At 38.3% G+C, this 19565-nt stretch overlaps 1 protein-coding gene across 2 annotated transcripts in view; it reads right to left on the reverse strand.

The window, feature by feature from the left end:
- LOC117513070 (probable phospholipid-transporting ATPase IIA) overlaps positions 1-19565 on the reverse strand; it is an 86279-nt gene that overhangs the window by 36653 nt on the left and 30061 nt on the right. For both annotated transcript variants that reach the window (XM_034173394.1, XM_034173393.1), the window contains 11 exons: positions 19015-19073; positions 18049-18100; positions 16978-17072; positions 15942-16022; positions 15730-15805; positions 15242-15318; positions 12144-12304; positions 11216-11358; positions 10554-10666; positions 9711-9920; positions 573-734 (listed from right to left, as the gene is read on the reverse strand). In XM_034173394.1, the coding sequence (XP_034029285.1) occupies positions 573-734; positions 9711-9920; positions 10554-10666; positions 11216-11358; positions 12144-12304; positions 15242-15318; positions 15730-15805; positions 15942-16022; positions 16978-17072; positions 18049-18100; positions 19015-19073 (1229 nt within the window). The remainder of the gene's footprint in view (positions 1-572; positions 735-9710; positions 9921-10553; positions 10667-11215; positions 11359-12143; positions 12305-15241; positions 15319-15729; positions 15806-15941; positions 16023-16977; positions 17073-18048; positions 18101-19014; positions 19074-19565) is intronic.

The raw sequence follows: 19565 nt of genomic DNA on the forward strand, positions 1-19565 counted from the left end.
AATTTTCAAACCCATGTGGAGCCAAGCCTGCACAAAATAATGTTAGTCATCAGACTAAAAGTCACAAGTTCATTAAGAGGTGAGGTTTTTCCACAGATAATATTCCTTTAATATAATTCTTTTTCTCTTGAAATTTCTATTCACAGTACTGCAATAATTCAGTATAAAATTTTCCCAGAAGTATATCCTAAAAAAATAATGACAGCGTTATCATTTATTTCTGTTCAAAGTAACTGTTCCAACAACTAGAACACACAAACACACACACCAATATAAAATATAAATACATTAAACAGAACTTTTCATATTTTTGCTTTAGATGTTTTGGATGATAACACGGCAAACAGCTTGTTGTACTAAATATACATTTGACTATTGTGATGCAATCCCCCCCCCCACACAAGTTCTGGAAAAAAAAATAGGTTTGGACAAATCTAATCCTGACATTAAGAATTACCATCACATCAACCATCAATAAGCACACACGTAAAATGTTAAATCTCAACATGGACTAAAGGCAGCTGACAGAAACAAACAACAATCACAGATAATTAAACCACATGTGCACTCACTCGCACTATGATGCCCATCCTTTTGCTCTCGTAGGTGAAAGGGAATATCTGCAGGATGGTGAAGTTCAAAATTTGGCCAGTAGGGGTCCGCAGCTGCATGGAAGACTGGTCCCTTCCCACTAGTGTCAGACCAACACTTTCAGTCCACTGCACCAGCGACACCTACCAGCACCAAAATATAAGAATCTACCATGGGGAGTAACAAAATACACAACTGAATTCAAGGATGTTAAGATAAATATACTGTAATTATTACGGGACAACAAAAATTAAAACTATCAGAGAGGAAAAAAATGGATGTCAATACACTGCTTTTTTCCTTCAAGCACTGGATGTTCTATTACATGAATAGCAAACATAACCATGAAGGACACTTTGGATGGAGGAGGTTGTCAGAGAGCACAGTAAGCATTCAGCATCAATCAGCCTGAGCCATTTTCAGCACTCAAGACTATTGATTGACAAACTGGGGAGATGTCCGAATTTCCAATTTGAAGTGTTTATGTTTGAAGAGGACAATATGACATCCATTAATATAATGTTAGAGTCTGTGTGTATGGAAAGAGAAAACACGACTTAACTTCCACAAACAATCACATACCCAATTCATCGTCTACCGTCTGGCAGCACTAATAGTTGTGCGGCTAAATTCACACAGATGACAGAAAACAACAGACTGCCATGTCTCGGCTCTAATTTTAAACCACAGGCTCTGTGGTTTCAAAAATGACTGATTTTGAAAATATATGACCGTGTAGTCTGACGATGCCTGGCAAAGAGCAGAAAAGCTGACTACCGTATTGTTTGTCAGCTAGGTTGGGAGGTATGTAGACTTTCTTAGTCACCGTCTCAAAATATTCAGTGAGGAGGTATGTCTGTTCGCCACAGCAACTTTGATTAATACAGAGGCAACATACGCCTGAAAGGTGTTTTCTTTCTTCTTCTTTTTTTTTAAAGCAAATAAAATGAGTCACAGCAGACTAAAAAAAGCTACTTGGATGAGTGGAAAAACTAGACTAAAAGCAGTACAGCTGCTTTTCATTAAACATCTAGGCATCTACCCCCACATGGATGAAAGCATGCAAATACAACATTTAGAAACCAACATGAGTTGGTTTATTTAAAAAAAAATTACATTTGGCATCACTCATTTTTGGCTTAACAGCCTGTCATGAGAGCCACAGCAAAACAACAACAACAAAAAAAAGCACATCAAGATCAGTTTATTAAAAACACATTCATCAGTCACTTCCATTGTGTCCATGCTTCTCAAAACACACACACACACACACACACACACACACACACACACACACACACACACACACACACACACACACACACACTCTATCAAGTCTTCCTGGAAGCAGTAGGAAAACACAATGAATCTAGGTTTTCTCAAATTACACTGCTCTGCAACTCAATCAAATGATGGTAATCGTAAATCAAAATTCGATGTGGTTTTATATCATGTTATCAAGAATGAAATTCAGCCGTAATAAGTACAGTGAGGTGGTGGACACATTACGGAAATCCCCAGACACCACAGGAAACAGATCAATTCAAATTCCACAGTCTTCCGCCTGACGTTCAAAGAACACTGATCAAGGTCAAGGCGTAGAAAGACATGTGCCTTCTGAATGTTTGTCTTTCCTGAAAAAAGCAGTGCAACAGAAAACAAACAGTAGCCCTTTGAAAATAAGTGTCTGTTCAGTTTTTCTGTCGCCCTGGTATTTATGTTGTATATTTTTGTTTTAAACAAACCCAATTAAACCTTAATATTAGAAGTGTGCTCTGTGTTTGTCCTTGACAACTGCACGTTGAGTTAGATCAAGGGTGGATTCATTTACAGGTCAAACTAAAATAGGTCTTCCATTCAACATATCAGGTTAACATAAAATTGTGTTTTCCCACACAGACACAAAAGCAGAAACTTGTAACATAAAAATGGCAACACTAAAATCTATTTTTTTTACAAAAAAAAAAAAAAACAACAAAAAAAAAACACACACACACCCTTGGGTAGAAACCATCCAAAAAATTAAGTCAAACTTACATTTTTACCTCTGCCAAGTGAGAGAGAAAGCATGTGATTAATGATCCTTTTGTCTGTCTGATTGAGGACACTAACTCAAAGTGGTAAAGTCAGTTAAGCCACTTGCTTCAGTGTGTTGCACTGAATTGGTCCTTTTATCAGGAAAGAGTTGATTACATTTTGAACAAAATCTTGTCTTTCATCTCTTTCCTCAACATGTAAAACTGGGACAGGTAAAATCCCAGCAAACCCCAAATTTGGGAATACTGAATGTATTCAGCCAATCTGAAAAAGATAAAAACATCCAATAAGCTACAGTTCTCTGTGAAAAATGCCTTGCTGGGTCTGCAGCTGCAGAAGACGACACTGGGTGTCACAGCTGTCAGTAAAAAAACAAGACGTGGAGTCTACTGCTCACCAAAATTAAATCTGCACGGTCTGATGAGTCCAGTGGTGCGCATAGATAACCAAAAAATTAACTTCGATAACAGATAAACAGATAACTGAAAAGTTATCTTTGATAAAGTTAAAACAATAAACCACCCAAAAATGTATCGGAAGTTACAGATAATCGATAACCGATAAATTCCAGTATTGTCTCCAGTACACTTGCAACTACTAACAAGCTGATTTTGAGTTTTAACACCACGATCGCTTCTGGAAGGATCAAAGGCGATGACAGACACAATGAGTCAGCACTTCTGTCTTTGAGCGTCCTGCCCCCTGCTGGAAGCTCCTGTTTACTACATGGCTTCCAGCACAAACGCAGCTGAGAGGAGCCACAAAGCTCAATGCTCTACTCAATCACAACACTGCCGTCAGGCGGAGGTCTTGAAAAATAAAGCAATGCTGAGTTATGGTTTGGTAAATAAAATGAATACTGATAGAATAACTCCATTAATGTCAATTCTGTCATTTGTGCAAAGTTAGGATATAACATATATCTTTTAATGTTGAATAATGCACTAATTCTGAAGTTTTGTAACAAACAGACAGATGGCATTCTGGGTAAAATGTGCCTCCGCTAACACCGATTGGTTGACTCATTCATTCTATGTAAACCAACATGTTAATGTGTGTTAATGTGTGTCGTGTGTTGGTGTTTACAGATAAATGTGCTTTTCTAAAATATGTAATTTTTTATTTGTAATTAGATAACCGTCTGATATAACCGGTGTCAAAATAAATAGAACGCTGCCACGATCTACTGGTACCAGTGCGAGTTTTGGCCCTTTTTCAGCTGATTTTTCATTCGTGTGAGAATTTTTTTGGATCGCACCAACTTTCAGGTTAATCGCGCATCCTGTATCGTTTAGTAAACATGGAGTAATGAGCTGCGTTTAACATCTCACGACCACCTCCTGACTGCCGATCGTATGGTCAGATGAAAATCAAACCTGTTTGATATTCTGGTCGGCCGTCGTGAGGGTATCCCGCTGCTGAAGCGCTACAAACATCCAACCTCTTGCACTGTGCAAACGCCACAGACCTGTCTTGTTTTTTTTTTTTTAAACTTTGATGTCTTCCATCAAGAGGTTTTGTAAATTAAGTTTGGAAAAAAAAAAGCTTCTGTTTACATTTTGCTTCTGGAAACACGAGTCTGACGTGTGGTTTTTGAATGTATAATGTGTGTGAGAACATAAAACGTGCACTCAGAACTTTTACACCGTGCGATTCTGTGGTACAGTTTGAGCTGGAACAGAGTACAGTGATTGAAAATATCAGTCCAGCTTCAGCTACTGCCATGAACACTACTGGCCGGTAGATGGCAGTAGAGACCTTGAAAACTTGCCAAAACAAAATTCCAGATAATCTGTGTTGCTATGTTTAAGATGCATGGAATTTAATAAACGCAAACACAATAACATCTATCAACCCAGAGAATATATTCACGAGAGTTTTAGGCACTAGAGTTTAATGCTGAACAGGGTGTCTCAAATGTATTTCTCCTGTTGTGAACATACTGAGATTACCCTACCTAGCCATAATGCACCTGGACACAGCCTGTCCACACTAAAACCTTAAAAATGACTTACGCATTACTTTAAAACTAAAACATACAGTAGTGTTCAGAATAATAGTAGTGCTATGTGACTAAAAAAATTAATCCAGGTTTTGACATGGGAAACAAGGTACCAGTAGATTCAGTAGAATCTCACAAATCCAACAAGACCAAGCATTCATGATATGCACACTCTTAAGGCTATGAAATTGGGCTATTAGTAAAAAAAAAAAAGTAGAAAAGGGGGTGTTCACAATAATAGTAGCATCTGCTGTTGACGCTACAAACTCAAAACTATTATGTTCAAACTGCTTTTTTAGCAATCCTGTGAATCACTAAACTAGTATTTAGTTGTATAACCACAGTTTTTCAAGATTTCTTCACATCTGCGACTGCGAGCCATTAATTTTTGTTGGTTTGGAACCAAGATTTTGCTGGTTTACTAGTGTGCTTGGGGTCATTGCCTTGTTGAAACACCCATTTCAAGGGCATGTCCTCTTCAGCATAAGGCAACATGACCTCTTCAAGTATTTTGACATATCCAAACTGATCCATGATACCTGGTATGCAATATATAGGCCCAACACCATAGTAGGAGAAACATGCGCATATCATGATGCTTGCACCACCATGCTTCACTGTCTGAGTTTGGCGGGTCGTCTCACAAAGTGTCTGCGGCCCTTGGACCCAAAAAGAACAATTTTACTCTCATCAGTCCGCAAAATATTCCTCCATTTCTCTTTAGGCCAGTTGATGTGTTCTTTGGCAAATTGTAACCTCTTCTGCACATGTCTTTTATTTAACAGAGGGACTCTGCAGGAGATTCTTGCAAATAAGTTAGCTTCACACAGGCGTCTTCTGTCACAGCACTTACAGGTAACTCCAGACTGGCCAATTTTCTTAAATCCTCCAAACCGTGACTATCCAGGGTTGGGACCAGGAAGCAGAGTTGTAGTCTTACACACCTCTCTGCAGCTTCTCTCCTCCTGCCATCCCCTCATTACCCCATCCCTGTAGAGACGGTGCCTGCTCCCAGACCACCAATAACCAGCAAAAATCTATTTAAGCATAAAAACTCAAAAAGAAAAAATAATATAGCACCTTCAACTGCACCACAGACTAAAACAGTTAAATGTGGTCTATTAAACATTAGGTCTCTCTCTTCTAAGTCCCTGTTAGTAAATGATATAATAATTGATCAACATATTGATTTATTCTGCCTTACAGAAACCTGGTTACAGCAGGATGACTATGTTAGTTTAAATGAGTCAACACCCCCGAGTCACACTAACTGCCAGAATGCTCATAGCACGGGCCGAGGCGGAGGATTAGCAGCAATCTTCCATTCCAGCTTATTAATTAATCAAAAACCCAGACAGAGCTTTAATTCATTTGAAAGCTTGACTCTTAGTCTTGTCCATCCAAATTGGAAGTCCCAAAAACCAGTTTTATTTGTTGTTATCTATCGTCCTCCTGGTCGTTACTGTGAGTTTCTCTGTGAATTTTCAGACCTTTTGTCTGACTTAGTGCTTAGCTCAGATAAGATAATTATAGTGGGCGATTTTAACATCCACACAGATGCTGAGAATGACAGCCTCAACACTACATTTAATCTATTATTAGACTCAATTGGCTTTGCTCAAAATGTAAATGAGTCCACCCACCACTTTAATCATATCTTAGATCTTGTTCTGACTTATGGTATGGAAATTGAAGACTTAACAGTATTCCCTGAAAACTCCCTTCTGTCTGATCATTTCTTAATAACATTTACATTTACTCTGATGGACTACCCAACAGTGGGGAATAAGTTTCATTACACTAGAAGTCTTTCAGAAAGCGCTGTAACTAGGTTTAAGGATATGATTCCTCCTTTATGTTCTCTAATGCCATATACCAACACAGTGCAGAGTAGCTACCTAAACTCTGTAAGTGAGATAGAGTATCTCGTCAATAGTTTTACATCCTCATTGAAGACAACTTTGGATGCTGTAGCTCCTCTGAAAAAGAGAGCTTTAAATCAGAAGTGCCTGACTCCGTGGTATAACTCACAAACTCGCAGCTTAAAGCAGATAACCCATAAGTTGGAGAGGAAATGGCGTCTCACTAATTTAGAAGATCTTCACTTAGCCTGGAAAAAGAGTCTGTTGCTCTATAAAAAAGCCCTCCGTAAAGCTAGGACATCTTACTACTCATCACTAATTGAAGAAAATAAGAACAACCCCAGGTTTCTTTTCAGCACTGTAGCCAGGCTGACAAAGAGTCAGAGCTCTATTGAGCCGAGTATTCCTTTAACTTTAACTAGTAATGACTTCATGACTTTCTTTGCTAATAAAATTTTAACTATTAGAGAAAAAATTACTCATAACCATCCCAAAGATGTATCTTTATCTTTGGCTGCTTTCAGTGATGCCGGTATTTGGTTAGACTCTTTCTCTCAGATTGTTCTGTCTGAGTTATTTTCATTAGTTACTTCATCCAAACCATCAACATGTCTATTAGACCCCATTCTTACCAGGCTGCTCAAGGAAGCCCTACCATTATTTAATGCTTCGATCTTAAATATGATCAATCTATCTTTATTAGTTGGCTATGTACCACAGGCTTTTAAGGCGGCAGTAATTAAACCATTACTTAAAAAGCCATCACTTGACCCAGCTATCTTAGCTAATTATAGGCCAATCTCCAACCTTCCTTTTCTCTCAAAAAGTCTTGAAAGGGTAGTTGTAAAACAGCTAACTGATCATCTGCAGAGGAATGGTCTATTTGAAGAGTTTCAGTCAGGTTTTAGAATTCATCATAGTACAGAAACAGCATTAGTGAAGGTTACAAATGATCTTCTTATGGCCTCAGACAGTGGACTCATCTCTGTGCTTGTTCTGTTAGACCTCATTGCTGCTTTTGATACTGTTGACCATAAAATTTCATTACAGAGATTAGAGCATGCCATAGGTATTAAAGGCACTGCGCTGTGGTGGTTTGAATCATATTTATCTAATAGATTACAATTTGTTCATGTAAATGGGGAATCTTCTTCACAGACTAAAGTTAATTATGGAGTTCCACAAGGTTCTGTGCTAGGACCAATTTTATTCACTTTATACATGCTTCCCTTAGGCAGTATTATTAGACGGTATTGCTTAAATTTTCATTGTTACGCAGATGATACCCAGCTTTATCTATCCATGAAGCCAGAGGGGACACACCAATTAGCTAAACTGCAGGATTGTCTTACAGACATAAAGACATGGATGACCTCTAATTTCCTGCTTTTAAACTCAGATAAAACTGAAGTTATTGTACTTGGCCCCACAAATCTTAGAAACATGGTGTCTAACCAGATCCTTACTCTGGATGGCATTACCCTGACCTCTAGTAATACTGTGAGAAATCTTGGAGTCATTTTTGATCAGGATATGTCATTCAAAGCGCATATTAAACAAATATGTAGGACTGCTTTTTTGCATTTACGCAATATCTCTAAAATTAGAAAGGTCTTGTCTCAGAGTGATGCTGAAAAACTAATTCATGCATTTATTTCCTCTAGGCTGGACTATTGTAATTCATTATTATCAGGTTGTCCTAAACGTTCCCTGAAAAGCCTTCAGTTAATTCAAAATGCTGCAGCTAGAGTACTAACGGGGACTAGAAGGAGAGAGCATATCTCACACATATTGGCCTCTCTTCATTGGCTTCCTGTTAATTCTAGAATAGAATTTAAAATTCTTCTTCTTACTTATAAGGTTTTGAATAATCAGGTCCCATCTTATCTTAGGGACCTCACAGTACCATATCACCCCAATAGAGCGCTTCGCTCTCAGACTGCAGGCTTACTTGTAGTTCCTAGGGTTTGTAAGAGTAGAATGGGAGGCAGAGCCTTCAGCTTTCAGGCTCCTCTCCTGTGGAACCAGCTCCCAATTCAGATCAGGGAGACAGACACCCTCTCTACTTTTAAGATTAGGCTTAAAACTTTCCTTTTTGCTAAAGCTTATAGTTAGGGCTGGATCAGGTGACCCTGAACCATCCCTTAGTTATGCTGCTATAGACTTAGACTGCTGGGGGGTTCCCATGATGCACTGTTTCTTTCTCTTTTTGCTCTGTATGCACCACTCTGCATTTAATCATTAGTGATTGATCTCTGCTCCCCTCCACAGCATGTCTTTTTCCTGGTTCTCTCCCTCAGCCCCAACCAGTCCCAGCAGAAGACTGCCCCTCCCTGAGCCTGGTTCTGCTGGAGGTTTCTTCCTGTTAAAAGGGAGTTTTTCCTTCCCACTGTCGCCAAGTGCTTGCTCACAGGGGGTCGTTTTGACTGTTGGGGTTTTTACGTAATTATTGTATGGCCTTGCCTTACAATATAAAGCGCCTTGGGGCAACTGTTTGTTGTGATTTGGCGCTATATAAATAAAATTGATGATGATGATGTTGAACACTACTGAAATTAGTTTGGTTCAAATTTGAACCATAAGTTAAAAATGTATGCCTCTGGATGACTTGGGTGATATTGCCCGTGTATCAATATGGGGTTAAAAGAAATGGGTTTTTTGTGTGTGTGACCAGTTCTCCTTTGCCTGCAGAGGATAGAGCGGTTTCTTCTAGAAGCAGCTCTCCTCTGTTTGCAGAGGGTAGAAATACACATCTGCTACGAAACATTTAATAGGTAGATGCTCAACTGATTTTAAATTTTATAAGTGTTTGTAGCTGTTCAGCTTTGTTTATCCACATTAACGCTCTAAACGTTATCGGACAAAAATTTATCGGAAGATAATTAGTACGATAATGGTTTTTAAAGTTATCTAAAAAGAAAATCTGATAATGAAAACATTATCTTTGATAATTATCGGTTATCAGATTATCGGAACTGTGCCCACCACTGGATGAGTCTCATTTTCTATGGTGACATCCAGAAGGCAGGATCAAAATTTGGCATCAACAATTACAGATGCCACAAGAATTAAGGCAGCTAAGGCAAATCTCATGGCCTTGTACTGGCAAGGTGTACCTTACAAAAAGGTATCTAATCCATTTCTTTTGATGATGAAAACATTACTGTCACTGAAACTGGAGTTTCAGGTTTTCTTTCCTGTAGGACCAGATGTCCTACCTCATCTGGGCTGGCAGCCTGGTAGACTCTACAGGTGTCTTCATAATGCTGTTCAGCCTCAGCCTGATCTGTTACACCGTTGGATTCATAGACGGGAGTCACATTGTGCACCAAGGCGATGGCCTTCACAGCCTCATGGACTCTACTGCTGATGGTTTTGCGGACCTTAGTGGTTGGTGGAGCTCTGGAAACTGGAAGATCATGGGTGGGCTGAAGAATAAAACACATAAAAAAAATGAAGATCAGAAAAAAAAAACAGATACAAATCTGTGGGCAGCGTTTTTTGCATATGATCTGGAATTTCAATTTAAAGAATAAAATCTAACCAGCAAGCAATGATAAATGAATTAATTTTAGCTTTTTAGAGTTGTGTACATTTTCTTGCTGAAAAACTAGCTGCCTCGCTAACCTAAACATCCATCAAGAGTCAGACAGTGGTGTCTAAGTATAAGTATAACCAGATGTGGAAAAAAAAATAAAAATAAATAAATATATATGAACAATTAGTGTTTGCATTGAGACTTTGCTATTTTTAGCGGCTGTGCGTTCCAAGGGTTAATGGTGGCGTCATTAAAGAAGTCCGGTCATTGCTTTGTGAGTGGGCTAATCCTGTTTCCTGCTTCACTAACCTCTGGTGTCAAGGGGGACAAAGAGTGTCATGTGAGGTCAGGAAGCAGTCAAGCAAACAACAATCACATACTGATATTTTTCTTAAAACAAGCTCCTGTCCGCCTTCTTTCCCCTTTGATGAGCCTTTAAAAGTGAATGGTTTCTCATACTCATGTCAGCTTCACAAGAATAATTGTTTCTAGAATGTGTAGAAGAAAAGTGTTTTTGTTTTACCTGCGTATAAGCGCTGAACACGTGGCTCTGTACTTCATCCATCGAGTCCATCCCATATGCCACAGTTCCAAGATGGAGCCGCCTAAACACCATTTCATTTTGGGTGAGAGTACCTGGTAAAATAAAATTTTCCAATCTTTACCTTGTGTGCAGGGATTTAAAAGAGCTTGACCAATATGGAGAACTGAGGAAATGGCAAGGTACCCAGAAGCTTTCTTTTTGGCACATCTGTATCCTCACACTCACTTTAAAAGACTTTTCTGACCGTATATCAAAAGAACCTAGGGGCCCTGTGTGTACATTAGCCTTGACTGCAGACTCCCTGGCCTTATCACACTCTACATGGGGAAGTGGCTGATCATTTTATTGGGCAAGAAGGCTGTAAATCTGAAGGTAACACCCCAGGAAGTGCACTGCTGAAGGTGTTGTGCTCTAAAAGCTTGTACTGATGAGAGACTTTGGGCTTTTTATGATTTAAGAGTCCAATAAGTAGCACATCACCAGGAGCAAAAACTCCACCTTAGAGCAAGTTGTTCTGCACCCCGCTGAATACATCCTCAACACCAGAACCTCTCATTTTAGCACCTACTGACCACACAAGTAGACACAAAAGATACAAAAATGCACAGCATGTCTATAACAGTCATTTTCTGCAGGCTCACCTGTTTTATCAGTTAGCAGGTAGGAGATTCGTCCAAGCTGCTCAGGTATGGTGCTCGCTCTCACCACTGTCCCAGGGATCTTTGGGTCTTTCTTAATCATCCAACTGAAAACCATCTTTCCCATATCCAGATTGACACGCAAACTGCATTAGAAGAAAAAAAAACAAAAACATTTTTATTCCTGCTAAGAAAACACTGAGCAGTTAGGGCTGAAATAATGAAGAATCAAATAATAAATTTAGTGCCTTGTGGAACTATTATACACAGGAGAGACACATGCTGGCTGTAATGTGACCTCACTGGAAGACAGAATGTTTGAAGTAAGTTTTCAAACTGTCACACAGTGCAGTATTTCAATCTACATGCTTTGTATGTTAAGAATATATGCCAAAATAAACACCTAAATTAAAAATTGGTCAACCTCTGTAAATATATGGTGTTAAAAACAGAAGTGCAATTATCTCAACTTGAAGATGTCAGACCAGAATTATTGTCAGTCATGAACACCTTCATATGGTGTGCCACCACTGTTACATTTCATTGAAATAGGAAATGATGTTGGATGAATTGTACTTATGTTAATATCCTGTGATTCATCAACTAAAAAAATGTAAAATTCCAATAACCTAAAATGTAAGATGTCAAACCAGAAGAGAATCTTAGCAGCCAGCATCCCAGTAACTTGCACAAATGTGTAACCATACACCTTTTTTGATACTTGTATATTCTGTAAACATTGCAGGTTGAGTTAAAATTGAAGGCAATTTATCTTTTTTTTTTTTGTAAAGTGAGACTAAATTCAGTCACAGAGTTGATGTGTTTATTGGCCATCTGTTTGAGGCTACAAATACCTTTTTTCCCGCAATAAATCTAATACAGTGTTTAAGTTACAGATGCACACAATCCGATGACTTTCACAACGTCGCACCTGATGGGCACAATGTTGGAGAAGAGCAGTAAGAAGCGAAGAATCTGGAGATACCAGCGACCAGCAAAGTGCTGGAGGGCCACCATGACCAACGACACCACCACCAGAGCGCCAAACAGGATCTTTGTCAAACAGTTCACTTCCAAGTCAAACAAGCCTACCTACGAGAAAAAGAAGAAAGCGTCTTTGATGTATGAAGACAAACAAATACACATCTTGCATTTCTAGGTTTCTAAATAATTTTGACAATCTATCCAGGATTTATCCAACACATACAAAAAAAATCTGTCTTCAGGATTCTTCCTGGTGCAGTGATCCACAATATTTGCACATTTGTGAACAGAATATTACATGGACTGTCATCCCTCTGCAACATTTTCATATGCTATGATTTTAATTAGTGATTTTGCACACTCCTGCCAATACGGTTTGTGTCTCAGTTAGTACTGGTAATCACCTCTCCCCAGTTTTTTTTTTTTTTTCCCAAGTAAGATATCAAGCTGACGCAAGCAATACACACAGAGCAGAGCGGGAGCATTCACTGATCTGGAGCAGATCCACACATCAAGCAGCAGTCGTTACTGTATGTGGCTGCTTTTCAGCTGCAAATCTTTTATTCCACATTCTGCATCTTATCTTCTGTGACAATGGCAGGGTTTTTGTTCATTTTTGTTTTTTTACAATGCACATTCAAGTTGGGCTTTTATGTGTGTGTTTTTACTTGCTCTTTTAGCTGATATGGCAGTCAATGCTCCATCTCTGACAGCACACATCCTGTCACTTGTTTTATAATATATAAACTTAATATCACAATCAGTGCTTCCCTTTAAATAATAATAATAATAATAATAATCCAGATTCTGTGGGTCATGGAGCTGTGTTACTTTGACAAAAGGGCAGAGCGGAAACTGAATTCTTGAACAGTGACCGTAATCCTTACTTTTTTCAATAGCTGAAAATTGTTTTCATAAAATATTTCTATTTTCATGTGTGTGACTTTGATCCCAATCATAGACCGTCCAGTAAAAGGTGTTAATTATTTAGGGTCTGCTCCTTTCTGCCCCTGAATAAGGCAGCGTCTCTACATCTGGAGTTGGTCCCCGGGCCCCGGACTGTGGCTGCCCACTGCGCCTAGTGGTTGGATTGTAGCACTGCAACAAGCAATTATTTGGATCATCGATGAATCTGATGGGGTTTCGACACGATTAATCGGATTAGCGGGGAATTTTTTAAAAATGTGCCAGGGAAACATTTTTCTCTCCTCCCATCATTTTATTTAACAACAGAACATTATTTGAAAACTTAAAATACTTGAAAATCAACAAATGGTCAAATGTCCCTTGGCTGTTGAAATATAAAATAAGAATAAAACAGTTTATAATAAAGAACAAAAATAATTATTTCAAATGACATTGCTTTATCAAAGTGCTGAGTTGCCATAAAACAACACTGAAACATCTAAATGTTATAAAATATATGGTGAAACAAGAGGTATTTTTGTTGCTGCAAATGAGCAATTAGCATAACCAGTTAACCATAAAACCTAAATCAAAAACTGTAGCCTGACTCATTATATGTGCAATTGGTCAATGTGGTCATTTCACAATGACACATGTGACTCACGTCTCTTTCTCTAAAATTGTATTGTAGCATTATTAGTTATTATTGTTGCTATTATTATTAACATATAAATAAAAATAAATTTAAAATATTAGAATTTGTAATACATCTGACTCTTTTACAACAAACGCTGAGCCATTAATTATTATACAGAAAACAAATGCACAAACATGCTGAAATGCCAGCAGCTTAATGCTAACTTTAACATTGAAAACGCCATAGACAACGGCATTAACATAAAATACGTCTATCAACTGTTTCAGAAGACCATAACAGGTCAGTTTAACATAAAAAAAAAGGTAAATATTCCTCACAGACATATGCTCTTTAGGGTTTTAGTGGGGAAAAATTAAGATAAAGCAAAATAAAACAAATGAAACCAACGAAGCAGCAGCTGGAAGCACTCCTTCATTGGGTCAAGATTCAAAGCAAAGCTCGGTTGATTATATGGAAGAAATGAAACATTTGCGGTAAAACAAAGTTATTTAGCAACTAATCGATGACTAAATTAGTTGACAACTATTTTAATAATCGATTTTAATCGATTAACTCGATTAGTTGTTTCAGCTCTATTAGATTGTGTCTAACTGTAATTAGGATGAGTTAAATGCAGAGGACAAATTTCATTGTATATATGTGCAAAGTTTGTATTCTACTCTAATTATTTAACGTTGTCAGCATGATGTCAAAATCACTGTCAGATCAAGACAGATCAAGGCGAATCTAGGTTCAGAATGTTGGGGGGGTTTAGCCCCTAAAAAGGAGGCAGCATACACATGCATTGCCGGCAAAAGTGTTTCAACCTACAATTTAATCACTCATTTGACTAGATAACAATACAGTAACGCTTTCTGTATAACATTTTAAAATTAAGCACAAATTACCGGTAAACAAATTCCAATGTGTTGCAGATGCACTGGTTGCCAGAGCACTGTACTCACTTTGCTTAATTTTTCACCATTAGGTTATTAGGATTACTGACCAGCAATACCAATAAATGCTGATAGTTCAAGAGCCACAGGTTTTGTAGTTTGGGGTAGAACATTGTAGAACATTAACTGTGTGTGTGCGTGAGAGATCTAGAGTACAGATCATTTCTTGTGGCACAGCCTCACAAATATTTGGCTGTTCAGTCATTTTAATGCCAGGTCACAGTTTAGACCAGAATTATAAATCCAACATAGACTGTTTTCTTTTCTAGAGTGAGCAGTGAGCAATTGAACTAAACAAAGGAAATTAATTAATCTGTACCCTTTGCTTGTTCACTTGACTGAATATTACATTGTTTCTCTTAACATGTTTATTCAAAAGTTGTTTTTTTTTTAAATCTTAGCCAAAAAACAAAGAAAAAAAAAAGTTGACCTATGGGAGTATGAGATCCCCCCTTCACCATTTAGATTTCACCCCAGGAGGAGCCCTGTGTCTATAATAAGTTTGACCGTATGAAGGTACTCGGTATCTCATCCACACTACTGTACCTTGTGCTTTGGGTTGGAAGTGTTCATGACACTGCGCAGCTCCTTGCCAGTGTAAATCACAACCCCCACTATAGTGCCTGAGTGGGGGAGAGAAAAAGACCAAATAAGCACCTCAGGCAAACACAATAAAGAAACAACAGAAACCACAGCAAGTCAAGAAGATCGTTCCCAGCCTTATCATTTTGACATGACTTCTAATGAACATGCCATTAAAAGTATAGGACAGAATGCAGATTACCAATTGCATAATAGAGAACAGATGGAAACATGAGCTGAAGTGGAACAACTAAACTTTTTTGATCATTTCAATCAGCTGTTCCAGAGCTAATAACTGAATAAAAATCTGAATTGAAATTCTTTTATTTCTGTGAGCATGTGTCTGTTTAGACAAATCACCAGATTATCATTAACGTAAACAAGGAGAAACAGCTGAAACAGGATAATCCCTTGTCATTAGTTCCTTCACCACCACCAGTTAAGACATTTACCAGAAGCAACCACGGTGCTGGCCCACAGGGTGTTTTCAATGCTCAGACTTTCGTTGACTGGAGGATCTCCATCTTCCTGAAACAGTTGGGTGGACATAAAGCTTTGACTACGTAAAATAACTTATCTTAAAGAAGCAGAGGTTTCAGTGAAAGAGAAAGACACCGTCTTGAATTACAGTTGGGTCCCATAGAACTATAATGGAAGTACTCACCCTGGTGAACGTTCCAATAAAGTTATGGATATCTATGTTTGGTTCTTCTGCATACACATATGACCTGATCTGAAGAAGATCCTGCAGGTAACATGGTGTAAGATCAAACAGACAAAGTGGGTGCTTATTTTACATTTTTAACCATCTTGGATAATAATTGTTTCAACAGTGAAATTTTGTTGTTAACTGGTTCTATTTATATTCAGAACACCAGTGTTCCCTCTGCCGCCCCCCCAAAATCAAGAACATTTACTTTGCTGGAAGTAGGTGGGTGGGTTAAATTTACTGTTCTGGGTCCCACAGCACCGCAAGGTGTATTTACAAACTTAGATGAGGGCTTCTTATTTCTGGTTCCACAGAATTGGGTATTTTCTATCTTTCATCACAACTATTTAAGTCCAAGCAGAATCGGATCTTGATGGGTTTGATGGTCTTACTTCATCTAACTGAGTGTAGGTACGGAAAAGGGAAAAATGACAAATATACAGTCCTTTGGGAGTTCAGGATAAATAAACACTAACTATGTTCTATGGCAAACACTGTTATTTATAAATTTATTTATTGCACTTTGTGGATCCTGACATATATAATTTACTGTAATGTACAAAACTGTTTGCTACCCGGAATCAGAAAGCAAGAGATAACACACCTTGCAGAGGTGAGAAGTGTCTGCCCTGATATGTAAATACTGCTTATGCCTATTGTCTTATAGACAATTTTAATAAACATCAATGCTTATTTTAAAAAGAATACTGGTCCAAAACTAAAATCCACGTATGAGAATACTGGCCAGGGTTTGAACTATTCCTCATGAAATTGGCTGACCATCATGACACCTGTATTGTAATTAAATGTCTGTTTAGTGCTAATGAAAGACCTGCCTCTCTTAGACTAATGTTATTATGTATAATTACTGCTGTATTCACCAGAGCTGCACACACAAAAAAAGACAGACTAAACCAGAAGTCTAAACACAGCCACTCCTCCACTGTTGCAACATGCAATTTTCTCCTGCATAACTGCTGCTGTGACTCACAGCAGCAGCTGGAAGTCTCTGTGTGCAGGCCACTGGGAGGCGTAGTTTCCAGTCTGTCTCTCCATCCAGCTGGTCAGTACGCAGGAAACAGGAGCCTGAGAAGGAGAGGACAAGAGCTGCCACTGATGCTAGATGAAGACACAGTCACCCCTAGGGGGCAACAACAGACAGGCTTTTAGTACGAAGGCTGTCATTCCAGTTAAGGATGACAGAACAATCATTGCATTTATTTTTTAATAAATAAGAAATACTTGTTATATCAACGGCAGTTACCAATAAATTGTAAGAACTTGTCTAAATAGGTCTGAGCTGGAGATTACTCCAAGAACCAACTGTGGATATAAGTGGAGTCCACCCCCCACCCCCCGAATGCGTCATCCTTCCCAAAACTCTCAATCCTTGCCTAGACTCTTCATAATTGACCTAATGGCCTCCACATGGAATAGCAATAACTGAGCAGTATTTCCAATATTAAAAAAGAGCTTCTGGTTTACTAGGAAACTGCAATAACAATTTTAAGAGATGTTTTGAGTTACTAAGAGCTGAAAATAAAACTGTAGTCTTCTGTGAGGCAGTAAATAATCAGCTAAACAATTCTGAATGCATTTTGCTGTATATTGTATATGTGCTAACAAATAATGACACTGATGTCAATGTGCTCATCTTATCACAGACTAATCCAAATTTGTTTATTCAGATTATGTATCATCTGCTTTTTGTGCTCCTGTTTGGTCTTTGCATTAGATTTTTTTTTTTTTAAGTCTCTTGATTTTCTTTTTCCTTATCTCCTCATTTGAAAGACAAACTTAGTCTGACAGTACCCCACAGATAAAGATGATAAGAGAACAATGTTTCGTCTACAATGCCCATCTCACCATTACAAGACGTAGCAAGTCCACACCACACAACACTGACTGATAGTTCAGAACTGGACCCAATTACAATTTAGACATTGTAGGACTTCCTGGCCTGGCTCAAGGCTAATCCCTGCACCTCAGAGCCTTTTTAAACAAGGCATTTCCCCAGCCAGACTGTTGTGGATATCTGAACGAATGACCAGCAGATGTTTACCATTTCTTTCAGAGGTCCTTAAAAAGATCATGTCAGCAGGAACGCGCTGGTTCTGCAAAGAAAGGCACAAAGGAAAAACACAAATTCAACATCACGTCCTCATCCTGCCCTTTACCTTCTGCCTCAAATGTTAATTGCAGAAAAGCAGGAGTTTTAGGTTTTCAAATTCCAGTTAAAATGAGTCTCTCAGCAAGTCAGCTGTACTTTGCCTGAACGGGACCCTGACTGGCTTTTAAATTCTGCCTGAACTGGTCCCACCAGTGAAGTACTTCCAGTAACCAATTCCATTCATTTGAACAGATTTTCAAAAAAAGGATTACTGCCAAATGGTCATTAATCTAAAAAGTGATGTTTTATGCCACTTCTTTTAAAAATGCCAATGGCTTAATTTTGCCAACTACTCAATAACCCTTCTGAAATATAATCTATGAAAGTCCACATCAGTCATATTGGTGAAATGCATCAGGCAACATGTGTGACCTTTCCTTCAGCTGTGCTGTAATGTGGGATTCAGACAGAAGCCCTCATTTGAAAACTGAAGGCAGAACTTGAGTCTCATTTTTCAGGGGCAAAGAATCAACACTGTTCATGTGAGGAGCAAATGACAGATACCCTGAAATCAGACAACTGTTTGAAATAAGGGAAATTATTCATTGGTTCCAAGATGAAAAGTGGTACATATCGATAAAAAGTAACTGAATTTGTGTTTAAGATCTAATTAAATGCATTTTAGGTTCACATTTGTTATGTAGGCATTGGTTTTGACAGGCTAAGTTTGCATTGATCACAAGATTACAAAATCTTTACTAACTCCTTTCAACCTCAGTCACCAGTGGAGCACAGAAGATTAACAACCCCTCATTATTCACATCACATATGTGGTGACTTGACAATTCTGAAAAGTAGAGCTACCCACACACACAGAACAGACAAATCTCTTACAAACATATTCAACAAAGAACAAACCTTTTCCACAATGATAAGGTCTCCAACTTGAATGCCACTACTTTTAACCTTTACTGTTCCTAAAACACAGAAAAATACTCAAAGTTACTGAAGTGCTTTCCAACACTGTGTAGTATTCGAATTAATCATTTGTCAATCACCTACTAAAAATCCCCATCATCCCTTTTATGACATTGATCATTCAAACCATAGTTATATAACCAGAGCAACACTTTTTTCTTTTTTTTAATGTGTCAACATATATCAACTAGTAAGACCTTCAGAAAGTGAGCTCTGGGTCTCCGTGCATCACCGGTCACTCCTTTGAATTCAGGCAAGTAATTTTCCGTGCAGATTTGAGAGAATGCAGGGGGAGTTCTCTCATTCCATTTGGAATGAACAGGCAAAATTGTTTGGAAGAGATCACTGACCCTTGACCTCTGCCATGACCTCAAGGCTTTGCATATGTAAGACATTAAAGCACATTAATATTGCTGTGCATCAGGTTCATGAGACTTCACATTAGGGGTTGGTTGCACTGATGTAATAAAGGTTTTGGAGAAGACTGACTA

The sequence above is a fragment of the Thalassophryne amazonica genome, chromosome 6 (genome assembly GCF_902500255.1).
Source record: "Thalassophryne amazonica chromosome 6, fThaAma1.1, whole genome shotgun sequence".
Lineage (NCBI taxonomy): Eukaryota > Metazoa > Chordata > Actinopteri > Batrachoidiformes > Batrachoididae > Thalassophryne > Thalassophryne amazonica.